Here is a 25,554-nt window from a genome sequence, read left to right on the forward strand (position 1 = left end):
GCTGAAATACTTACTCATCTACAATTTTCCTCCTCTTACAACTTTTGTTTTTGTGCAAAATTGTATCTCAGAAACTAAAATTGTATACACCATAATTTAAGTAAATTGGATTTTATATCTTTCTGTTAAAAATGCTATGAGTGTAACTTTAAACTTGGAATTGAGGATGACTGTATTTATTTCCTTTTTTTTTTTTTTTTTTTTTTTTTTTTTTTTCAACTTAACAGGTTCAATGGATGTAGAAGAGAGGAATCGCCAAATGAAAATGAGCAAGTACAAACAGGTAGCGGGATCAGATTCCAGGCTGGAACAAGATTATCATTCAAAGGCAAGGGAGTTTTGTTTTGAAAAACAAAAAAATATGTTAAAGTGAAATACCCAATATCGCTTTTAGAAAACAATTGATGAGTAGTGGGTTGTTTCTTCAGTAAAAGTTTTTTGCGTATCTGTAATAAAATCATTGGAAAAGTGCAGCAAAAACCTTAAGACAGATTGGTTTTGATTACTAAAATTTAGGAAGGATAAGTTAATTAAGAGTGGCAGTGTAATTATCCATTGGAATGAATAGCAGTGCCATGATTTAAAAGCTCAAAGAGAAGGTAAAAAGAGGTTCACTGAGTGACACATGCAATGAGAGTTATTGAAATCTGTCCATGGCTTTCATATAGTTGAACACTGGTCTGTCTTGGTCTACTGAAAACCAAAGTTCATAATGCTACTTAATTTAATAGTGGCAGTTTAGCACTTGGAAAGGTGCTGTATACATCAACACAGGCTTCTACATCAGAAGTGGCCAGATTTGCCAAAAATGTGAATTGTTACATAGTAGTATAGCCCCAAATATATTATCCAAAAATTCCTGCTATCTGGAACAGGGTCATGTCATATACAGTGTGTTAATTAAAATAATCAAGATATTTCCAATTTAAAGTCCTATTATACAAAAATAATTTAGTGTCCTCTAAAAGACTTCATTAATTGAGGTCAGATTATAAGTGAGAAACACGAGACTTCTGACCTATTAAAGCTGTTTGAGGAAGAGAAGTCTGTTTAAGACTTTTATTTCCAGGATGTAGTTCCTTTGCTTACAGGATTAGCAGTTATTGTAAACTGAGCTATTTAATGTTTGAAGGCCAAAAAAAAACCAAATTTATTAAGTAGTATTAGTTTTGCACATCATGTAGACTTATATACTTGATGTAATTCCTTTTGAAAAAATGTGTTTAATTTTTGGGAAAATAGAAGGAGAACTTTTTCAAAGCCCTTGACAAAATGGAGAAAGCTATTAATGGAAATAGAATTGACAAAACAAACAAAAAACCTGTGAAAACGGCTTAAATATTTTAACTTTATAGATGTGCTACATGGTTATTTGCATATTTCCCCTGTATACTTTTCACTGTAGAACACATAAGAATTTTTATTAACATGTAGAAGGGACTTGGAATACTGACATGTCTAGATGCTTGCTATGGGGTGACGTTTATGGCAAAATTATTTTCATGTGTCTATATTGTCTGCTTTGAAAGGTGTTACCTTTTACAGGCGAGCATAATACTGTGAGCAGGCCTTCTTGTGTTATGATTGTATGTACCATAAAAAATGAATTTATGTATTGTATGTATAACCAGATTTATTCTGCTAATTTTCCTGCTCCCTCAGTGCTTGCCTGAAATTTGAGTCAGAAGTAGGACTGGTATAGAGTGTAGAGAATAAATGTGCTCTCATATGAGGGAGCTGAATAGAATATAATTACCTAATGAAGCATTTTCTACCCTTGTTTTTCCATTTCACCCACACCATATTATTGGTCCTCACAATACATCTTTATCTTTTAAATTAAAATTTTAATATTTGGTATTATTGGAATGTATTAAAGAGGAAAAAAAATAATGGAATTCTTTTATGAAAATGGTCGTTTATTTATTGCAAATATCAAACAAATTGTCTCCAGAAATAAACAGTTAATTTACTCTTCTGCCAAAGTGTAGTTTCAATATTTGAAAATGAGTTATCTATTCTATCTCTGAACTCATGGAACTAGACACTGAATATTCACTTTAATCATAGAATGGTTTGGATTGGAAGGGACCCTAAAGATCATCTAATTCCAATGTTAATTGAAAATGCATTCTTAAAAATTCTAGTTTTTAAGCTAAATTAGAACTATATCTCTCATTTGCCATATGAGAGATCTGCCTTCATTTTTTCGCTAACACTGCTTCAAATTCTTTAATTAAGCGATTATATCATCTAGAGACAGAAAACGAGTAAGTACAATTTATCTAACTGGTTTCTACAAAAATTCTTCTGGAATCATCAGCTGAAACACATATGTAAGAAGCTGAGTGAAATTTCATGTTCAATATACTAGGCAGTGACTTAGATTTTTTTTAAGACCATCAGCTGGCACAGCAGGCAGTCAAGTGTGTCACGCCTAAGAAAAAATGTCATTATCTAAGCGTTAAATGACATTCGGGACAGCTAGCAAATATAATTTTATATTTCTGTTGTATGTCTTTCTTTAAATGGAAATAAACAGTAACTGAGTGTTCCTCATAATTACTTTCAGAAAAAACACCCTTCTTTGCTGAGAAAGCAAAAGATTTAACAGCAGAAGTGGGACAATATTAAAATAGTTATCCTCTAATATACCTCTCTGGTTTGGTTCTACCTCTGGAATTCAGTACTGGTAGCTTTTTACACTGATGTGATACATAATCATACATTAAGAAGCCTGTGGGAAAAGTTTATTTTGACATGTGCATTCATAAAAACAGCTAAAATAAGAAACTGCCCTTCCTTTTTATGGCTATGTATGACTGATATAAATGCAGATTGCATTTTTACTATTCATATACATGCCTCATCATTTTTTCAAAACTGAGTATTTTGTCTTCCATAGTATTTTGGCAGGTCATACATACAGTGTGTAAGAGTTCTCTCCTTACATGCAGAAGTTGTGTTAGTATGGTTTCAGCACAGACATAAGGAAAACAAACAGCATATTTGATTTTAAGAGAAACACATTTACAACTGAGGAGACATGAAAGGAAAAATAGTGGGGGTGTAAAGGAATAAGCAAAAGTATTCTTGGTGTTAGAACAACTAGTTATTTCTAAATATTGAATGCTAGTAGAATTGTATAGGAATAGATAGTGAAGTCTGAATATCAATGCTGGTAGCATTGAAAGCTGACATGCAGGAAAACCTGAGTTCTGGTTACACAAAAAGAAAGCACAGGAGTACAAGAGCATTCCACCAGAGAAAAAGAAAAATAGCCATCGGCCATACTGTGACTCTGCAACACTAGCCTGATGTATATAATGTTCCTCAAGAATATTTCTAGGGCTAGTTTATTCTTTTGGATGAAAACTAAGCTTCCCAGTTCTTAAATGTTCAAGCAAGATGATGCACTGTGAAGAGAGAAGGCCAAGATCAGAGACCAGAGCTCAGAGAAGCTGAGTGAGTAGTGTGCTAGATTCTCTCTGGTCTCATTTGATTGAGATGGTTTTTGAAGATGTTTCCCGAATTCTCTCTTAAATCTCTGCATTTCTTCTTGTATGGTGCTGCTGCCATTAGCTCTCCTGTCAAGCAGATCGATAGGTGGTGCTATCGTTGGTAAATCCTTCCCCTGGCTGACAAATGAAGGGAAAAGGGTGGGAGGAGTCCTGCTGCTCCTTTCTCCTTGCTGCCACAGCTAGGACATGGCCAGTGGGTTGACTGGGAAGAGTGGGCGAAAAGACAGAAAATACTTCCTAGACATGTTTGCAATCAACATGAACTCAGTGTAGCTCAAGAGAGAACTCCATCAACTGAGGTCCTATTAGCCGCTCCAAAAGGGTCTGAGTGATTAAAACTGTTGCATGCTAGACTAGAGGAGGCTCCTTATATCAGAGTCAGAATAGGGAAAAATGGTTGTTTTATTTAGAACCACTTGTAAAACAGAGGCTGGTGACTAGATGACACATATAATCTCAAAGTATTGTGAGGTTCATTTTACTTGACACTGATGAGAAATTTCCAACTTCAGCTTTAATGATTCATATTGATGACAAGACTGAAATTTTCTACATCATCAGCTGTATGTAATGCCATAGTTCCTGCTCTCAACAATCAAAATTCAAGATTTAGATTTGCCAGATACTGTACATCATAAATGTATGAGTGTAACTCTCTCTGTGTCTAGTGTAGCAAACTAGTAGTACTGGACAGAGTAGCACACTTCTTTTTGGTATTCTAAAGCCTTAGCAAGACCAAGATGAATTAACCAATGGAAAAGAAGACTTCAGCATGTGTTCATTTGACTAGTGTAGATGCAGGTGGATGCCCTTGAAGCATGTAAGTGCTGAAAAGTTGCAGTTCTTCAGGCTGAGCCATTTTGATTCAGCAATGAATTGAGTACCTCCTCATGAGCTACCTGGGTGCAAGAATGTGCAAAAGATAAGTGCGCAGCTCTCCAAGAGCTGCCTTTTTTGCTCTGAAACCTGCAGTAAGTAGTTTTGGCAGTGGTACAGCTGCTCGTGGTATCCTTTGACCTGTGTTGATAGCAACATTTGTTATAATAGTGTTTTGGGGTTGTATTGTGAACAATTATGAATACACATCTTTGGTACTAGAGTTGTTTCTTGCAACTTCTCTTGTTAAGGAAGTAAATCTGACATATTCAAACATATTGAATAAAAATGGAAGCTAGGTTGGATATCCATATTCCATGAAAACAGCGTAGAAATGGAATGCTGTTTCATATAGATTCCTTTTTAATGTACCAGTTTAATTTTTAAAATATTAGATACCTGGATAAAACTTGAAAAGATGAAACATAATTAGAATGGAGCTATGCTGAAAAAATAATTAAGAAAGGAATAATTAATATTAATAATACCACACAGTTATTCTATGCAATTACTTTCTGTAAGATTACCGTAAAGCTACAAGCCTAGACAGTATAATTTGATAGACTTATGATGGAAATAGCTGTGCACAGTTTTATTGGGTCCCCTTGTCTTTCCTTTCCTCACCTCCACACCAAGCAGCTTTTTGCTCCAGGATGTAAACCAAAACCAAACACCAGCTCTGCTAAGAAAGGATTTTCCATGTGAAAAGCCTGTTTAGTTATTGCCTGTCCCGTGGCTCTTCCAATGGGCTAGTCGGTAATTGTATTTTTGGACAGAAACCTAGACAACTAAACCAGCCATCTGGTCTGAAAGCAAAGGTCCTGTTGATCAGCCATGCTCGTTTGTGATCTGTGAGGACTTCTACTACTAAATAGGAGAGATAATCTCTATGGCTCAAAGTGCTGATAGGATTTATACTTTCAGTCAAGAATTTTATTATATTTTTAATATAAGAAGTTAACGGAATAAACTGCTGATGTTGCAGTCCTAGTTCCTGTAAATACAGGATGTAAAGTTTAATTACGCGACTTAAAAATGCAGCAAGGTGAAATAAAAATCCTAGATTTGAACTGCTTGCACATAGTAATGTGAAAAACATCTCTTATTTCACTCGTATTTTCATTGCAATCCTATATTTTGCTGATGGGTTAAAAGTGATTTAGCAACTTTGAGTATAGATGTGGATGTAATTTCGAGTATTTTCTTCTTTAGTTAATGATATCCAGACTCTGAGAAACGATTTCTGTTTCATAGTGCTTCATAGCTGTCATGTTTCTTCTTAATTTAATTCAAGCTCTTGCTTAATTTGTTTTCATTTTGTTGCTTTTCTAATTTATTTTTGAATCTTGAATATCTGTGTTACCAGCAGAGATTTAGGGTAGTCTGAAAAGTTATACGATGGTTAACACAAATACTGCATTCAGATACCGTGATGAAGGCTGACAAAAATTGACTGATACTGACTTGCTTATCTGTCTGCAGGTTCTTTGTATTGTCAGCCATTTTCTTAGTTTTTGTGTAAGCTTATGTTGCTAATAGTATATCTAGAAAGCATTATAAAATGAACTTAACGTATCCTGTAATGTTAGAATGGGTCTCAAAGAGAAAAAATGAGTCCTTAAAGTAAAAAAAAAAAAAAATAAAATCATCAGTCTAATTTGGTCCTGCATATTCATTAGTTGTTAGAATTGATTGTAAAAACAAAGGGGGTTCAATAGCAGAAAATTTTTCTGATTTAAAAATCAAACCCAAAATGCTCAATGTAGCACAAATTCTTGGATTTTACTCTTATAGCAATAAGTTAAATGCTCTTTTGCAAAAAGCAAGTATTTCCCGGGGGCGGAAAAAATAAATTTATCTAACATATATATATATTTCAAAATGTGTATGAAAAAAAATTCTATTAAAGCCATATTCAATAGTGTAATTGTAGCCATCCTACTAATAATGACATTTAAAAATCATCTGGGTACTGTCCTGACCAATTTCTAACCAGACTAATCACTACAATTTATCTTAAATCCTTTTTTCCTTTTTATAATAGAAGACATTTTCTTCTCAGAACTGCTTTACATAGATCTGTGAATTGTTAAACTGTTAGTCTATTTTGTTTCAGAGTGGCTTTCTTTTCATAGTAAACTTAAATTATTTCTATTTACAGGTTTTTTTTCCTCAATTTAAGCCATAAAGTTCCAGGATGCTATTGAACCGAGTAACAATTAATGTATAAAATTATATATATGTGTCTTGAGTTCATTTTCTGTGGTGTACTAAAACTGATGCTGATAATAGATGAGAAGATTTAGAGAAAAAAACAACAACAACAAAATAATTGGGAAATATGTACTAAATATCTGGGTGTCTTAGTGACATTCAAAAATGCTGAATATAGGAAGTTAATAGAGTTGCTCTAATGGTCAGGGAGCCAAAGAAGTGCGGGTGATAGTCTGTAATAATATATATCGCACCAGACAGCCGTTTGTGCTTCTTAATTCTGTGCCAGGCAGAACAGGCATGAAAAGGCTGTAAGAAGATGACAAGAGTAGAGCCATCACTCCAGCTCAGCCAGACACATGTTTGCTGGATCAGTTTGCTAGGCTACTGACCTTGAAAAACCGAGGAGAACGTTGCATGCAGTAGGAATTGATAAGCCTGAAGTTCTAGTGCATAGAGCCTGCTTAAATGTGTAGGATTCAAACTGAGGAATCCTGCAGGAGGTGCTCCTGGGATGGCCACCTGTGAGCAGCTTTGGGTGGTTCAGTTGGGCATGCCTTAGGTCAAGGATTCAACCAGAGTTTGCTCTTACAATTTGTAATTCTTCACTAAAAGTGTTTTGACTGTAATAACGAGGCATGTGAAGTGGTTTTATTACTGTGGATGTTTTATTTTGTCCAGCCTTTGTATTAGATGGGTTGGTTTTGTTTAATAGCAGCCCCAGAGAAGTCATGGGTAATTTTGCCAGTTTATCAACCCTTGTCCAAACAACACATTTTGATGATTTTTTGCCATCTATTATGCAAGAAAAAAGCTTTAAGTCTCTATCAGATTTTGCCCAAGGCATTGCATTTTTTCATCCTTTTTCTTGAGTATCTTAAATCCATAATTTCGCACAGTTAGTTTTACTAACTATAACTGTGTCTTCAAACATCCCTAGTGCAAGTAGTATAGGTAAAGAACTTTGATGGATATTTAACACAGCACTGTTTTTCCATCAAAGCTCAATAATTGAGCTAATCAAAGTTAGATTAGCACCTTGGAGGCTCAGTGTAGGGATATATTTTGTTTGTAAAGCTTTAATGCCTTCAGCAACGTTTTTAGTGAAAAGGTTACTAAACCATGAAATTATCTCTGTAACCATTCTAACCTATGTTATTTCTGATTTTTATTTGGAAGTAGAGTCTTGCTTACGGGAGTTAATATTGGTTTAGTGTTAGGCAATAGAATAATTTTTTTAGTAATAAATAAGAAAGGATGTTATCCTGCTCCTACAGATTGAAGTCATTAGTTTACCAGTGATTTCACTGACAGTCTGGAATCAGTGAATAATAACAAGGAATAAAAAGGAAAAAAAAAAAAAAAAAGTTCTGAAAATTCAAGCCCTGAACAGGGTAATGATGTACCCAAAATGTGTTCATTTTTGCAATACAAACTGTAAAATAGTTAAATTGTTGCAGTAAACTTATTTTACTAGTAGTGCTCATGAAATTTAAAATAACATTACATAAACTTAAATTAAAGTCTGCATAAACAGAACTTTCTCTTTTCCCCCAGAAGAACATCTTGTCCTAAATCTTTGTCTTGAATATATACATTTTCATCTAATAACCTTAAGTATCATAGCTGAAAAGAAGTTTGGAATTTGTTTTTCTTCCAGAGTCAGTTTATGTTGAGAAAAACAATCATCTGTCATACAGCCAAACACAATTTTGTCATGCAGTTCAACTTCTGTTATAACAGCAAAAATTATCTGGTGTATCTTTTGCCTTCAACCTATGTCACATCTTTAAAAGAATTTATATTAGTTTCCTTACATACGGTATCTGAGATCCATTAAATTTTGCACAACCAGGATGCATCACTCTGTTTCTTTTCTCTCTAGAGTGACAGATAACGTCAGATGAAAAACAAGTCTGATGATTTGCGTACTTCTGCAGTTTAATCTGAAGCAAGTAGCTAATTATTAGTATCTGCATGTTACTTACTTTGAATATGATTTTCTAAAAACAAAATTGAAAACACTGACAGTTTTCTGGATCCAAGAGAAGATAACGTCAATTCATTGCTGATAAACAGGTTGACTTTTAGTTTCAAGAATTGCAAAGAAGTAGCTTGGGTGTTTTTTAGGAGGCATTGTTAGAAATGTTATCTTGCCTACTTCTAAACTGGTTTCCAGACACATAAATTTAGAAATGCCATGCTAATGCTATGCCAAGGAAACATCTGTAAAATGAAAACTTTCAAGGTTCTTTAAATTCTTAGACATTGAACGTCAGAAATGTTCACAGAAGTTCTTGACCCTAAGAATGGTTCCAATATAGGTAACTGTCTCGTGAAATTACCTAAATTTGTTGCACAGTTTCATTTGATTTTTTTTTCTTTGTTTTCCTGAAATGTTACATATGAATATCTTGCTGTTAAAGTGTTTTATGTGGTGAAGTTGAAGTTGTAATTAATGGTAATTGGCATTAAGTATTTTCTATAAAAGTGAATTCAAATTGGCCTTATAAGCAAAGAGCAAAAGGATTATAAAATTTGTAAAGTGATATGAAAGACGTGATACTTTTTTTTAAAATTAATTTATTCATTTATTTTTTTTCTCTCTCTTTGAGAAATGAAGGATAATGACAAAGAGAAAAAGAGAGTTCATTTTTTCAATTTCCCAGGAGCAGACTGCATGCTTAGGATCTCCCTGCAGCTTTTATTCCCTGGTTTCCCAAAATGGCAGGAGTAAAGGTGCTGAGGAAATACATTTTAGGGAAAAGTAATGTTTTCTAAGCAGTTTAACTTACCAATGGAGGGATAAGGAGATGGTGCTATCTACATCTTGCAGATTTGTTTCCCCTTTAGGTAAACACAAATCAGCAGAAAATGTGTACACAAATTATTAGCTAAGCTTATGTATTTATTCTTGGACTTGAATTTTTCAAAGCGTATTCTGAGAATCAGTGAAAACAAAAGATAAAGAAAAATGTTATGGGACTTTCCCTCAAATCATACTTGATTTTGAAGGCTACCCTCTTTGATTTCTGTGGATTTAACAACTTATAAAGACAAGTTGTACAAAGATGTATTTATATCCTGTTCTTGAGCAATTTTGTAACTCATGATCCTCAGGCACTTCTGCTTACAGGAATAAGCACTCACCAGATGGCCCATGTGTCAATCCAGATGTTTCCTTCGGCATGAATTCCTTTAGTGGTGCTGTGTGCCAGGACAGATTTCGTGAAAGTCATATTTAAATATTACATAGAGAAGGTACTATTAAGGGAGCAACTTCATACTCTTTTTCTCAAACAACGAGATTTGTTGAAATACATAGCAGGCTTTTGGGTTAAAATAAACAAAGGTGGTTGCTTTTCCGTATTTTTGTTTTTATGAGAGGCACAAGGACAAAAAAAACCCACCACCAAATAATGGAAATGTAGTTTATAATCCAGGTTAAGTAACAACTCTTTAAAATGCATGTTGTTTGACTTCATAGCTTGATCTTGCACAGTAACATCTTGGAGAAGCCCAAGTTAGGTAGAACACCCGGAGATCTGAGCTTTTCTTAAACAAAACAGAAATCCTGCCCTTTTACCATCCTTAAAAATTAAACTGCTGTCTGAATGGCAGGACTGTATGAAGTGGAAGAGATTTTGAGTGCAGTGATAACAAAAATGACAAATGAACCACTTGAGGAACAGAAGCAAATACAGGAAGGACACTTTGATTCTGTTTATCCCATGTAAGTAGGATTCACTGGAGTTAGAAGACCAGAAAGGACCAGAAACATAATTAGGAGTCATCTCTAAAATTAAGCCCACTGAACAAGTGAGTTACCTGTAGCCAGGCTTGCCAGTTTGTCCTAACAAATGTGCTGGAGTTCAGCAGGAGATAAAAAGTGTAGGAAATATTGTTAGATGGAATTGGACAGTAGATTGTGAAGCCATGGATGAGCGTATGGTTGATCTGATGATCTGGAATCATCAGATCTTGTGACAAGGTGAAGTCCATACTCAGGACACACAAGATTTTCTATTGACTCCCATTTATATGGGAATATAAATATAAATACATCTGTTTCACCCTAACTGTATGCTATACCTGGATCTCTCTTCTGTTTCATTTAACAGCGAGGACCATGAAAAAGATCATCTTCCTTTAATATTCAGACTATGAAAACTCTTCTTAAATCTCAGTTACCTTTCTTGATAGATAATAGAAATAAGTTGTCTTATTTTTTTAAAGTAGATATCTAGTTATAGAGTACATCAGGCATGCTACCCAAGGATGCAGACCAGTGGTGGTAAACGCTTGTTATTATGACTTGTTATATCATTGAGTCCTGTTCCAATAATTTGATGATTTGGAGTTGAAGTGCTCTCTGAATTGTATCATTAAGGTAGCGTTTGATGAGATACCTTCTTGGCCATTATAAACCTTAGATTTTCATTGCAGTCTTGGATTGCCATTTGAGTTTTTAGAGTTGATGCGTTGAAGTGTTGCTGTGTTGTTTTACTTACCTTTTATTTTATTTTAAACACTTTTTTTTTTTTTTTTTACATGTTGTATTTTTCATTGGTAGGATGGGATTTTGAACAGCGTCTTTCTAATTATGTGGTAACTTTGTATATCCCAGCAGAAAGTTGATAGTGCCTTCTCCTTTCAAAATTAGTAAAATTTGGTCCTGACTTAATGTAAGATTAAGTAAGAACAATTAGTTCCCTAGACTGGATGAAGCTATCTTTGTGAATGAACTCTGCATCAATAACATCTTGATTTTGGAGCAGATATCAGTGCAGTTGAAACTAGAGGTTGTCTTGATCTTCCTAACATCAGATTGTATGAAATAGAACAGAAGAATGATAGACTGATTATTTTTTTGAAACTGACTGCAGCAACAGATCTTTTGTAGACAGAAAAACTTGCAGGTAAATTAATTCTTAAGCTCCTTTAGGGACCCAAATACTTCTTAAGAGCTGTCTCACTGCTTTTTACTGTACTGAATATTTGCAGGTCCTGAAGTTCCCCTCAGAGTAATCCCAGAACATTTACTATTGTTCTGCTTTATTTATTTTATATTGTACACTTAGGGAATTCTTTAAAAATACACCATAAATCAGAATATGTGAAGCAGACAATTATTTTTTTTTGTCTTTTGCTTTGGTTTGCCTCCAGATTACCCCTCTCTTGATTTTCAGTTCTCCTTAGACAGTGGCCTAGACAGTAGTAGACTAGTGGCTTCTGTGTTACTGCTGCCCTTGCAGTTTCTTCTTCAGCCCCAGGGTCATCTTGACCCCTACAATGACAGAGAAATTTGGGTTGGAGGGGACATGAGGAGCTGTCTTGTCCAGCCTCTGGCTCAAGACAGTCAAAGGAGAACAGTCCAGGTTGCTCAGGTCTTTTTTCAGACAGGTCTTGTAAACGTTCAAGGATGAAGACTGCACTACCTTTCTGTTCAACCTGATCCACTGCTTCACTGCCACAATAGTAAAACTGTCTGTCTTTGTATCAGTCGACACCACAGTGAATAGCTTGGCTCTGTCTTTCTGACATCCTCCCTGTATGTCCTGGCAGGCTGCTGCTAGATTCTCCCAAATCTGCCCTCCTGCAGGCAGAACGAGCCTAGCTCCCCCTCACCACCCCAGGCTCTCCTCACTGGGCAAGAGCTCCAGCCCCAGCCATCTCATGGCCCTCTGCTAAACTCGCTCCAGTGGATGATTATGGAACCCTCAAGGTCGGAGAATGCCTTCCAGGATCATCAAGTCCAACCATCAACCTGACCTACCATGTCCCATCACTAAGCCATGCCCCTTAGTCCCATGTCCCCATGGCTCTTAAATACCTCCAGGGGTGGAGACTCCCCCACTTCCCTGAGCAGCCTGTTCAAATTCTTGATCACCTTTTCCATAAAGAAATTCTTCCTAATGTGCACTCTAAACCTCCCCTTGCACAACTTGATACTGTTATTGATGTCTTTCTTATAAACGGCCTCCCAATAATGAATGCAGCATCCTAAATGTGGTCTAATGTGTACTGAGTATACGGCAATCCCCTTGATCTACTGATTATGCATAGGTTATGTTCCAGTTAATACAGCCCAGGCTACCTTTCTTTGCTGTTATGGCCTGCTGCTGGCTTGCTTTGGATGTTTTTCATTGCTCAGTTTTCATTTACTGATTTGGCAGTAGGATGTGGTTTGCAACATGGCTTAGCCCCTGTAGTGAAATCAACTTACCGAGATTCTTAGGTTTCTAGGTTTTAGGACCTCCTTATTAAGAGTGTATACATGAGCATCAGTTAGTGAAATAAGTAAATGGATGGTACCAAACCACTGAGGAAAATTTTGAGGTACTACTTTTCCGTGTTAGATAGAAATATAGACGTTCTTTTTTTGTCATTGCATTTCAGTTAGTGGCCTAACTTCATTGAAAGGAAGTTAGGATGGTTTAGGAGGTGAGATCTGTAAATCTGGTTACAGCCAAATCTTTTTATTAAAGGTAGAAGTAGACTGAAATGCTCTCAATAATGGGGAAGATAAGTTGGATGAGGAATGAGGCACAAGAAACTATAGCTCAGTGCCTCCCCAGGGAGCCCCAGTATGTCCTCCTAGGCCTGCTGGTTCAGGCACCGTTCTGCTCATGAGTAGCGACACCACGTGTAGCTCTCTCCTTCATGCTACATCAAGACAACAATGCCAAGAGAGGCACAGCAGGGCCAGGGGACCACAGGGTGCCCAGCACGAAGCAAGAAATGGCTGAAGGGGAGGCAGGGTGGGAACAGGGCCAGAAATGTAGGGCTGGGGAAGCAGCATTCAAGAACTGGCAATGGAAAGAAGGCAGGAAGGACAGGACCCAGGGCTGAAAGGCAGAAGTTGGGATCGGCAGCCAGGCGTGGGTCAGAGCTAGAGCTGGTTGCAGCTCCACATTGAGAAGGCCGGGGCCACCGCTGCACTTACCATGTGCCGAATGCTGGGGCAGTGCAGGAACTGAGCTCCCTGGTCAGTCTTTTAGCCTCCCGAGGGACTGAGGGCTGCTGTGTGCAGCTGCTGGCTCCAGGAGGGCTGGCGGATGCTAACAGGGCTAGCTGTGCTGTGCTCTGCCTTGATGGAGCCTGGCGGACTGACAGATGGAAGCACTGGTTACTGGGGTGGCTAAGGATGAACTAATTACACGCGAGGGCAGCTTCAGCACAGCCTTCATCTCAGGTTTGTTCATATGCGAGATACACATAAACTTACTTTCTCACTGCATGTTAATTTGTAAATTTTGTGAAAATTATTTTAGAGCCTCTTACATAAATGTAATGTTACATTTATAAGTGTTCGGTTTTGTTTCTAATGGAATACTTCATTAAGCAGCCATCAGCAAAGGACGTTAAAACAATGTAACAACATTCCTTCAAATGAAGGATGGCAACTAACATTTGCAGTGCCTTTTGGAGCTACAAACTTGAGCCAGAAGCTCCAGTTAGAATTACAGAACATTTCATACAATTGCTGTGCTCTGGCTGCTCCAAAGCTTTTGTCAGCAAGGCAAGGGACTATTGAAACAGTCCACAGCGATTCTTTAGTCTGTTGTGGTAGCACAATGGGCAATTGTCTGAGACAGCTTCCCAACATTTTGATCAGTAGAAACATTGACCAGATTTATATGTCCCTATGTAAATGCTAGCAAATAAAAACTGATGAGTAGATTAAAAAATAAATAAATTATAGAATAGAAAGATGGTTGGAAATCTTTGAGAATTTCAATTGCCTGGAAACTGCATAACTGTATAGTCTTTAATGGAAGACTGGTAACAATAGATTAAAGTAACATGAAACAATTACAAACTCCCTTTGAATTAGAAGTTCCAAATTTTTTTTCTTTCGAGTACGAGAGCAGTTGTAGCTCCATATGGCCGGTTAGTCACATACTGGCAGTTCACAGAGAGGTCGAAAGGCTGGCAGAGGTGGCTGTGTTGGGAAAGAGAGCAGGTATTTGTTTTTCAGCTGTAATAATCTTGAATTCATCTCTGCAGGAAAATAATCTATTGCAGTTGCAAAGTATTGGCACAAGCACCAAACTTTCACTTTGTTATTTGTTCCAACCAATGATTTTATTACTGCAGAGGGAAAGGTTTTAAGGAACTTTAAAACTTGTTTGGTAGAATTTGTTACCATGAAATTTATCCATTTCTTCAATGCAGTAAAATAGGACAAAATCATCTTATTTTTAAAAACAACAAAGTGACTTTACATCAAGCCCTCTGCTTGCAGAGAGCCTGGGACACCTAGAAGAGGCCGGGAGCTTTTTCTGTGTTATGCATCTGAGTCTGGAATCCTGGCTATACTATATGACAATCAATTGGGTTGAAAATGAAAATTTCACCTTATTGAAATAAGAGACATATATTTCCAGCATGGGAAAAGTCAGGAGATAGGTTTCCTACCGCAATGGCTGTTAACAAAATAAAAATAAAGAAGTGGTATTTAATTAGCCTTCACAGTAGCCAGGTATGCTTCACCATAGACCAGCCCATATGGTCCGAATCAGGGGAGCGCATGAGGTTCCCTTGCTGTCCCCATGCCCATATTTCCTTCTGAGGGAACCAGAGGCACGGAGGGCAGTTGTTGGATCTGTTGACACAAACTCAGGTCCTGCTGCAGCCAGCAGCCAGCTGTGGGGACGGCAGTGACCCTGCAGGGTGCTGCAGCACATGGCGTAGGGACAGCAGGGGGGCGGGATGCGAAATGGTGGCACTGTTTCAGATGCAGTGGGTGGATGGCACTTGGTTAATGAAGAATGGCTTTTCCAGCCTAACACTTGATCTTGTACAGTTGGTGACATATAGCAAAAAAAAATAAATAAAAAAAAAAATTGAGACTCAAAAAATTGAGACTCTTGGGAATAAAAGCAAGGAACTATATGAAATGCATGAAGATGTAAAGCCTCTGGGCAACTTTGGCCACACAAAAACTGAAGAAAGAATTGTGCAAAGTTGTGCAAAAAGAGTTGTATTTTACAGTCAATATACACAACATGAAACTTGATACTTTATAAAAAACAATATTCACACAACATAAATGCCATTTTGCTTTTGAGGCAGAGAGCAAAGTAGCATTTTGGAAACTGCCTTATATTAAGTTGCAATTTCAGAAACAAATATAAAACTAAAATACCAGCATGGCTTCTGTCAGACAAGCAATGTGTTTCCTTTTGTCTTCTGTGCTGCACTTTCTGAAACATTAACATGCAATGCATTGAAATTATAATCTGCTTCCTGGACAAAATTAAGTTAGATATAAGGTCAAAAGTAGACTGTGGGGGATAGGGACCAGCAGGATAAAGAGCAATTTGGAACCGAGTTTATGGATGAGTTGGAGATATCTGATCTTTTAATGAGGTATCCAACAAGACAGACAATTCAGTTTCACTCTGTAGATGTTACTTTGGTAGGCAGTTAACAGATGTGCGACTGTAACTAAGACAACATGTAAATGTTTAGCAGGGCTTTTAAATATAAATACTTAAAATATTAATTCATGCATATTTAATGAAAATAATACATTCCAAAATTTCAAATCTAAAGCATCCTGAAATGGTAAGGGCCTAATAATATTTCTGTGCCCTCTGACCCAATCTAAAATATTTGGTGGGAAGTACCCTTACATACAACAGGGAAAAGAGAAGCAAGGCAATGACCTGATAATTGTGTTTCCCCTTACATTTCCAGAATTACGTGCTTTCAGCTTACTTTTGTTACCATAGCGATTCTTCAACGTATATCACTAGGTTATTACTGCTGTGCTAGCATTTTAAAAAATAAAAATACAATAAGGTTGTTTTATTTGTCAAGATGTTTGATTTGTTATATCCAATGTTTCTACCAACAATGTGTTTTTAAGAATTGAGGTTCTGCAGGTGAGGAAATGAAGCAGCCAAAATCAAACCTGTGGGTTTTTGAGCCTGTTAGGGTGCTGCAACATGACTCTTCAGATTGACATTGTGCGGTTTGGGTACCGTTTGAGGCTCTGTGTCACTTACACATATTTAATTTAGAAGGGCTCATTTCCACTGTCTGCCTGGCAAGCTCAGTGTGGGATCTGCAGGCCGAGCTCCGTCTTTCTGTGAACCACCGCAAGTAATTATCTATCCCCTAATTAGAATGTAATTAATGATTCCATGAATGATTTACACCCGACACTACAGTCTATCCTGTTTCCCCAAAGAGTAGCCACATGAGGACTGTAGTGCCAGCGGCATGTCTGGCCACCATGAGGGCAAACACCGTGGCCACGTGTCGGCTCTGGTGGGAACCAGCACTGGCTCCAGCAAGTACGACTGCTCAGGAGCCAAGACAAGTGCTGAAGGCCTTAAGGCAGCTCTGTGGTGCCTTTTCCTTAGAGCCTGGTGGTAGCCCAGGCTGGACTTGCCAGTGTTGGTAGTTTCAGGCTAAATCAACGCAAACCTTTCAGCACAACTACACTCATACCTCTGCCTTCTCCTAGGGAGAGTTATGGGAATGGGGCATGCAGGACTCAATAAAAACCGTCAATAAATATTACACCATTTAGAGGTTGTGACCACAGAGATCCCCTGTGAGTTTGTGGCTGGCTAAGTGCACTCCCACACTTAAAGGCTGGGGGTGCACGCTTAAAGGAGGGGGTGAATGAACACAAATACTGGAAATCAGTATAGATCAGGAAGCCAGCTGCAACATTTACATCCACTTTAGGTAAATGTGTAGCCCAGGTTGCCCTTGGTCACTGTCTTGGTGTACAGTGTAACCTGCTTGGGCATTTACTCTTGTCTTTATTTTATTTCCTGTCTTAAAAGTTACAAGATAACTCATGATTTCTAAGTGTAATATCCACGTATGATAAATAGGCACTCAAATGCTGTTCTGAAACACTACTAACACACTGTGCATTCTTTCAGGATACTTCCCAGTGTTGCTTATTCGTGGCAAGAAAGCAGAAACAAAGAGTCTGTGTACTTCATGAAGGGCATTTATTTTAAAACTGTAAAAAAGGGCTTGGGTCCAGTGTTGCTACCCCTGAGAGTTCCACAAGCCTCTCTGCAGATAGGATTTAAAGAAATCAATGGGAGAAAACAATCTCTGCAGTTCTTTACATCTTCCATGCTGTCTTCTTTTGAAGTCGGCCGAACAATTACCTCGTGGTGGTCATTGACATTCTGTCCTGCAGTACTGTTTTCCTGAAAAGGTTATCAATAGGAACCCATCAGATTGCTGTGTACACAGATATGTCAGTTATATGAAGAGGAGAATGAAAAACCTCTTTCTGTTACTTATTCTATATCACATAGTGCAATGCAGAGTGGCACAGACTTAGCATTTATTTAGAGCTAACTGGTGTAACAAGAACAAAGAACCATAATATTTTGTTCAGATCTAACTTGAATACCTTTACACAGCTCTGCTTAACATTACGTAGGCTTACTGCTGATGGTCAGTCACCTGCCAGTTGTGTTGAGATTATACAGTCAGTGAGCATTATTGTCATTCCTGAATTTCTGAGGCATTTGAACATGATCAGTACAAGTCATCCCTAGTCCCATCCCCGTGTCCTCACATCCGTTTGGATTTCTCAGCCCAGCAGTTCAGAAGGTTGTGTGTTTTGTTTGAAGAGCTACAGCAACACGTTGTCTTTTAGTTTGATAATCTCATCTATTTAATTTAAATTAAAGGGTGTGTTATGATTTGTCAACCAGAAGTTCTTGTAAACAGGCTAGGCCCCAAAAGAGATGCACTTTGTGTAGACAGCATGAAGGGTGTTCTGTCTCCTGGTCAATCTTTCATGAGCTCAGCAGTTGTGGGCATGTCACTAAGTCCCTCTGCCTTGCTTTTGTGCACTGGAGAAACAGTGGTGAGAGTACGCTGCAATGGGTTAGATGTCTTTACTCAGGTTTGTGAAACCTTTGGGAGCGCTAGACCTTTTGTAAAAGTTACGTTCTGGATGAAACCAAGGAGCTAATTCCTTTTGGATATCAAAGCAGGATAAATGTAATGTGAACCAAGACATAATTTGTATTCTCTATTAGTTAAAATCTTCCCTATAAAAATTCAGGTAGTCTGGTGACACAGGCAGTTTAGATACCGTCAGGGACCAGCTCCATAGCTGATGTGTGGTAGTGCCGCTGACATCTCTGTCTTTCTCCCTTTCCTCTTACAGTATCGGTCGGGACGGGATCCTCAGCGGGGCTCTGACAATGTTTCCAATAAGTCCTCAGACAGCGACGTCAGCGATGTCTCGGCTGTGTCTCGGACAAGCAGCGCTTCTCGTTTCAGCAGCACGAGTTACATGTCTGTCCAGTCAGAGCGGCCAAGGGGAAACAAGAAAATAAGGTGAGCACAAGGAGCTATGGTGCCTACCATAGCTGTGTGATTTAAGTAACTGAGTACTTTTCAATATTTGTATTTGAAAAGATTATTTTGCCTCAGTTGGAATTTGCAGGGAATTTGCAAGAAACTGGTTTAAATGTCTTCATCTTTTAATGCTTTTTGAATTCTTTATGGTATTTGTTTTTAGCAAAGTTTTGATGTCTTGAGTTATGCTAGAATACACTACAGCAACAAACGTGCTGTCAGCAGGCATTAGACACGCTTACATTTGCACTTTCTGAAAACAGTTTTGTAAAATACTTAACACAGCTGAAAAGACAGTCGAACTCAAATTTTGTGCTGCCTATGTCAAAGGCATCTTAATTTACTTTTTAAACTAGAGCTGCTGAACTGTTACAGAAGTCTTAGATAATACTAATGCAGACCCTGGTCCCGTTCAACTGTAGGCATACCTCTGCTGAATTAGTCTTCAGCGAGATGTGCACAGTGTATCTGTGAGCAAAACGCAGCATCTCCTTTGCCTGCACCCTGTGCACAGTCAGTGGAGATTCCACTGTGGAAGGAAGGAAAGATTGTTCTTCTAGAAGGTGTAACCTACCTGCATCTGTCAGCAAAATTCAGTGTCAACTTGTATGAATTCTCAGAAATTTGTCCTCTTGAGAAATGTGACACATTTGTTAAGTTTTTTTGCACATCTGTTCATATGAGCAGTGTTAGGACCACGTCGTTTCTATCGTATGGTTGTGTATCCCTTTTTAAATGAGATGTATTGCGACACAACTTCTATTCAAAGAGGGACTTAGGGACTGTCCTAAGAAAACACCACAATTTAAAGCTTCTCTAGTGTAGGCTGGAGGATTAGCCAGCATGACTAACCTTATGACTACTTCCATCTTTTAGTTTTTATTTCATTTATTTTGTTCTGCCTTTCTTGTGAGTTCATGCATGCACATCTCTGTGACCCTAACTTTACTGCATTCTTTTCTTTTTTCCTTTTGCATGCCTCTTTCAATTTTTGTTGACTTCAGAAGGACAAGGGACATAGAGGAAAAAAAAGAGGGGGGGTTGGAAGGGGATGAACGAGATGAAATATTTCCTGAGGAAGAGGAAAAAGAGGAGGAGGAGGAAAAAGCAAAGGAGCAAGAAATTAATGAAAAAGGGGAAGGGCAAGAGGTGGCAGAGAACTGTGATAAGGAAGAAGTCAAAGGATCAGGGCAAGATGAAAAAGCTCAAGAGGACCAAGCAGAGGAAGGGAAAGAGGATGACAGGTAAAACATATTTCTATTTTTTGTAGACCTATAGACCTAGTCTTCCTGCTGTACCTGGACCTTGCTTGCCTTTTTTTTTTTTTCTTTCCTTTGCTTAGTTTGTCTGTTTTGTGCAGATTATTCTGCTTTCAACCGTGATGCTTTCATATTTAAACAAGTTTCACTCTCAGCTTTAGAGAACTTATTCTGCATACCAAATGATGCATCACACTAACTTGATTCATTATTTTGCACATAACTACAGCATGTTATTTTTTAAATTGGTTTAGATTTGAGTTTGGGTTTGACTATAATAAACTATAGAAATTATAAAATGCTTCTTTATATGCCCTACTTGAATTACTTTTCAGGGAAAAATCTTTTGTTGAGTGATATCTCATCAATATCAAAACCATCTTTACTTTTTACTTGTGTCACTACTAAAGAAGAGAATTTGAATTATTTTTTCTTATTGTCCTCTTCATGTGGGCTGATAAATGTGCATATTGATTGACAATTGATGTGGATAAACAAAGAGTTTTTTGTTTTCTTCCACTCCACTTGAATAGCTGCCATGGGTTGCTAATGGTGGAGGGGTTATGTAGCTGTTCTGCTGTATGGTGTCCAGAAACATTTCAGCACAATTGGCTCTGGTTTTCTTAGATGGCATTCTAGATTTACACATTTTGCCACAATTCCTTTGAACCATGACTTCTAATTCAAATGAGTGACATTTTGTATTGCAAAATCCATGTAACTTGCATTATGAGAAATGCAATGTTCTTTCCTTCTTCATTAGCAAAAAAAAAAAAAAAAAAAAAAAAAAAAGATTTCAGATTTGCTGAGTATCTTTGAAACTCTAAAGAAACTCTCATTTCTTTTAACTGCTAGTGCTGGTACCTATAGAAATCTAAAGCTTGTAGAACTGTGTTAATATATAGTAGGGTAATCATAAAGTGCTCTGCTGCATTCCACTTTCTTTGCTTCAAACATACATGTGTATGTACCTGTACATACTTGCACATGCAAACACACAGAGACTTGCTTCTTTTATTTCAAACAAATAACTACTCGCATAAAATGTTCTGAAATACTTTTCTAAATGGAAATAACCAAAACAGCTCACCTGTGGTAGAATGGATCAAAGGTGATACAAAAAGAGAATCAAGTTATGTGGTGTTCCGTCTGAGGTGGCAATAGAGCTATACTACTTATTTTATGTATTGATTACCATCATTCCTTCACTCATGAGAGCACATTTTTGAACTCAGCAAAAACAGCTGTTTAGAAAGAGCTATCTTTAAGACTGCCTTGGCATATTTGCTCCACGGACTGCTAAGCAAACCATTTGGTAGTGTGGGAAAGGATGGTTTAAAGACCTTTGTCTCTCCCAGCTCTCATTAAGTCTCCAGTTTAATGGGATCTGGAAGTCCTCCCTCTTTGAAAGCATGGCCCTGTTCCTGGTTTTCAGCTTTCACTCAGGTTAGTCTTCAGCCAAAAATGCTGCCCCTCACAGAAAGTAAACTCCTATTTGAGAAGAAATTTCTTCTTCCCCATGCCAGCTTGTTCCTCTGTTTGGTACCTTCTGGAGTAGGAAACAAGCTGAAAAGCACAGATTGCTTCCTATATACATATATGTATGTGAATATATGTATGTATACATTATATACATACATAGTTTTTTATCATTAGCATCCTGAAATATAGTGACTAGTGAATTCAGTGGACAAAACTGAAGGCAGGATAGATAGTAAATATTGCTATAAATTCAGTGCCTTATGCTTGCTTGTTTGGCAATTTATAACGTGCTCATATTTTCATTAAAATATCTTTTCTAATATTCATTAAATGAAATTATTAATAATTAGTAAGTATTTTAAAACTGGGGATATGTAATATCTGTATGCACAGATGCTTTATTGAAGTCTTAGTGGAGTTAAGTATCTGGAAGTGCTGATACAAGCTGCTTATTGCTAGTTAACAACTGCAGCTTTCCAAAAATGTTTTCATGCCCAACACCATTATGAAGCAATCAACAAAACATCACTTAACAAATAACCCAATCAACAAAACATCACTTAATAAATATCAATATCATATCAACAGGTATTTGAGTTACCCATCAGAACTGAAGCAGCCATCTCACCGAGCAAAAAATAGTAGTAAATTATTACCCAGATCCTGTGATCTTGGGTATCCAAAAAAAGCTAGAGTGCAGATAGAGTGCATACGCTTGTACGTCACAGGTATATCTTTAGTTGAACAGCAGTCACCTTTCCTCTGGGAAATTTGGAGACATAGTGGCTGTTCTCAATCACACTATCATCAAAAATTAGTTCATTAAGGATACATCATACCTCTTGATGTACATTTCAAAGTCACCGTGCACTGTACTCATATATTTTCTGAATAATGTTAATAGTCACACTAAGGGCTTCAATCTGCTGAGATTATAGGTAGGTTCAAAGTAACTTAAATGAACAAGAAAGCAGATATCCATCATGGGTTCATCCCATGCCTATTTTGAAGAGTACGTCAGTGCAATAAATTGCATTAGGTTTTAGAGCACTGGAGTACAATAAGTCAATAAATCTTTTTTGGCAGAAATAGGTGCAGAGTCAGATTTTGCCTTCATTAAACCTTGTAAAACTAAAAATTGGCATATGGTTGATGTACAGTGAAAGCATAATTGTGTTCTTTTTTGGCAAGGCATGCTAGTAAACAGAAAGCACAGATCAGGTTTCACTGTTGTAATCTTTAAGGATTCTTTATGTACAGTTATCTGACAATATTTCTTATTCCGGCTCCCTGATGATATTAGGGACAAAAAGCCCTCTTAGATCTATAGTGTAAGCATTCAGAATATTTAAAAAGTGCAGGAAATCTTTTTGACTGCTCTAAATCTTAACCTTTCTTAATGTTTTTCTAAATAGGAATCCAAAACATTAATTCTAATAAAGAAGATAGTTTTGTTTTCTCATATCAATATACAATTGTAGTAACAGATAAGGATTTCACTCTTTTAGAAGCTGTTAAAATACAGAAGAAAAATATGGGCTCTGTTCCAAGCACAGGGAGTCTAAATCATGAGATGACATATGAGAGGGGACCACAGGAGAGTTATGAAATATTTCACATGACAGGAGACAGTGACAATACAGGGCTGGGGACATCTTGACAACAGGGAGCACTAAGGGGAGATTGGAAGAAAGAAAATAAGATTTTTTTGTGAATGCTTCTGGAGAGCTCTTTTCAAGCATTAGATTCACGGGGGAAAAAACATGAGTTGCTTACTAAAAATACCACAAGTGGATGACGGGGTAAGTCTGTTCAGCAGCAGGAGCTGAACTTTTAGTCCTGAATGGGAGAAGATAAATGGGGTAAGGAACAACTGTTAAATACTGGAAAACAAAGACAACTTACGTACAGCTGGATAAAGAAAAGAGTACCTTTGTATTGATGCACAGTGAAAGGTTGTACAGCCAAACTGAAAGGCTATGAAACTTATCTTTCCTACAGTGTCCTGGAACGGGCTTTGGTTAGGTAAATTGCCAGAGGTGGAGAAGAAATACATGACATATGATATGTGAGAGAGCGGATAAAACAATTAGCTGTGTGGATGGACAGAAGAGGTAGAGGTGTGAAACAGAAAGTACTTGTAAGTCATAAAAATGTGCGCCTAATATGAAGCTTGAATTAAAAGGGCTGGCCTGAATGACATGCATGGTCCACGTGGCTGAGAGAAGAAGCAGATGAGAGGTCTTGGAAGGAAATACTGAATTTAGTGATGCTGAGTTGAGATTAGTGATTCATGAGGAGGTTTTAGTGTAGGCAGGGGAGAAGAGATGGAGTTTTTACTGCAGAGGGGATAATATTTTGACGTACTGTTGATGAAGAGAGGCTAATTTAGGGATATCAACGTAGGAGATATTGATATAGTCCTGTGGGGCCATCACAGTTAACTGGTTGGGCAGAAAATGAAGATCTACTAGAGCAGATGTCGAATAAAAAATTAGAGAGAGGGCAAATCTGAGGTGTGATGCAGTATAGAAACTCAGGGAGGATAACTTTTCAGAGCATGGTTAATTGTAGCAAGGCAAAGGAGAGACCAGTATACTATCACAATCTTAAGAAATTATTAAAAACTTTGGCAGATGTAGTTTCAATTGAATGCGAGAGGTGAAAGATAGTTGTTTGGAAAGTGTTTGAAATGGAATTGGAAAACAGGAGATCAGTTATTTTAAACAATGCATTTGATCATTCAATTAATTCAGAGATGAAAAGGAGAAAGGAGATGTGACAGTACTTGCAGAACTGATGAGAGCAAGACTAGGCATTCTGTTCTACATTATAAAGGGATATGTTAAAGCATGTTTCTCCAACTTGGGAAAAAAAAATTGATTAAAAAAAACGGGGGGGGGGAAGCCAGGGGAGATCTTGTTGATGTCTATAGACAGCTGAAGGGAGGGTGCAGGGAGTACGGAGCCAGGCTGTGTGCAGTGGTGCCCAGTGCCAGGACAGGAGGCCCTGAGCACAACCTGGCCCCCAGGAGGCTCCCCCTGAGCACCAGGAGCCCTTCTGTGCTGTGCGGGTGACGGAGCCCTGGCACAGGCTGCCCAGAGGCTGTGGGGTCTCCTCCTTGGAGCCCTTCAGCAGCCGCCTGGACGTGGTGCTGGGCACCCTGCTCTGGGTGTCCCTGCCTGGGCACGGGTGGCACTGGCTGGCTCCAGAGGGCCCTGCCAGCCTCAGCCACTCTGTGATGAGGTGAGCAGAGGTGAGAGTAAGGAAAGTAAGAGGCAGGGGGGAAAGAAATAAGAAGGTAGCATCCAATCTCACTTAGTCAAATCAATCAGTTTAAGAAGAGATCCAGTGAAAAATTTCTACCTCTGTGACAAGAGCAAGTGAAGAGAAATGTATTAAGAGGAGAATGCAGAGACAGCACAGGAGGATGGTGGATCACCTGTTTTGCTATGTTTTATATCAGTGAGACCCAGTGTAAAGAAAAGAAGTAAATCCTAAATAGATAGTCAAAGAAATAGAGCTGATTAATAGGAGGATGACACAAGCGAAGAATGAAAATTTGTAGTGGAGAAAGTCATCTGGAATGTAATTTTGCAGAAGTACTTAAAGATACAAAAAAAAGGAATACAGCATGTAGTTTTAAGTAATGGATTTGTTCAGATAAAAAACCTTTTCTGTTCCTAATGGTACTTCATGCTCTCTGTGCCCTTTCCCTTGTGGGATGCAAGGGAATTGGATTAATCTCCAAGTCACTTTCTAGTTCTTTTTGTGTCATTCAGTCAAAAAATTCTTCAAAGAATTTAATTATGTAGGTTTTAAAACTGATGCCTGATGAGTAT

At 37.7% G+C, this 25,554-nt stretch overlaps 1 protein-coding gene across 19 annotated transcripts in view; it reads left to right on the forward strand.

The window, feature by feature from the left end:
* RIMS2 (regulating synaptic membrane exocytosis 2) overlaps positions 1–25,554 on the forward strand; it is a gene marked incomplete at both ends in the record, with an annotated part of 453,369 nt that overhangs the window by 359,980 nt on the left and 67,835 nt on the right. For 2 of the 19 annotated variants that reach the window (XM_084282078.1, XM_084282089.1), the window contains 3 exons: positions 228–328; positions 18,778–18,950; positions 19,979–20,215. The exons of 15 other annotated variants lie outside the window; for them this stretch is intronic. In XM_084282078.1, the coding sequence (XP_084138204.1) occupies positions 228–328; positions 18,778–18,950; positions 19,979–20,215 (511 nt within the window). The remainder of the gene's footprint in view (positions 1–227; positions 329–18,777; positions 18,951–19,978; positions 20,216–25,554) is intronic. 2 more of the 19 variants (XM_084282090.1, XM_084282096.1) reach the window with 1 other exon arrangement.

The sequence above is a fragment of the Netta rufina genome, assembly GCF_964035555.1.
Source record: "Netta rufina genome assembly, chromosome: 2".
Taxonomy (NCBI): domain Eukaryota; kingdom Metazoa; phylum Chordata; class Aves; order Anseriformes; family Anatidae; genus Netta; species Netta rufina.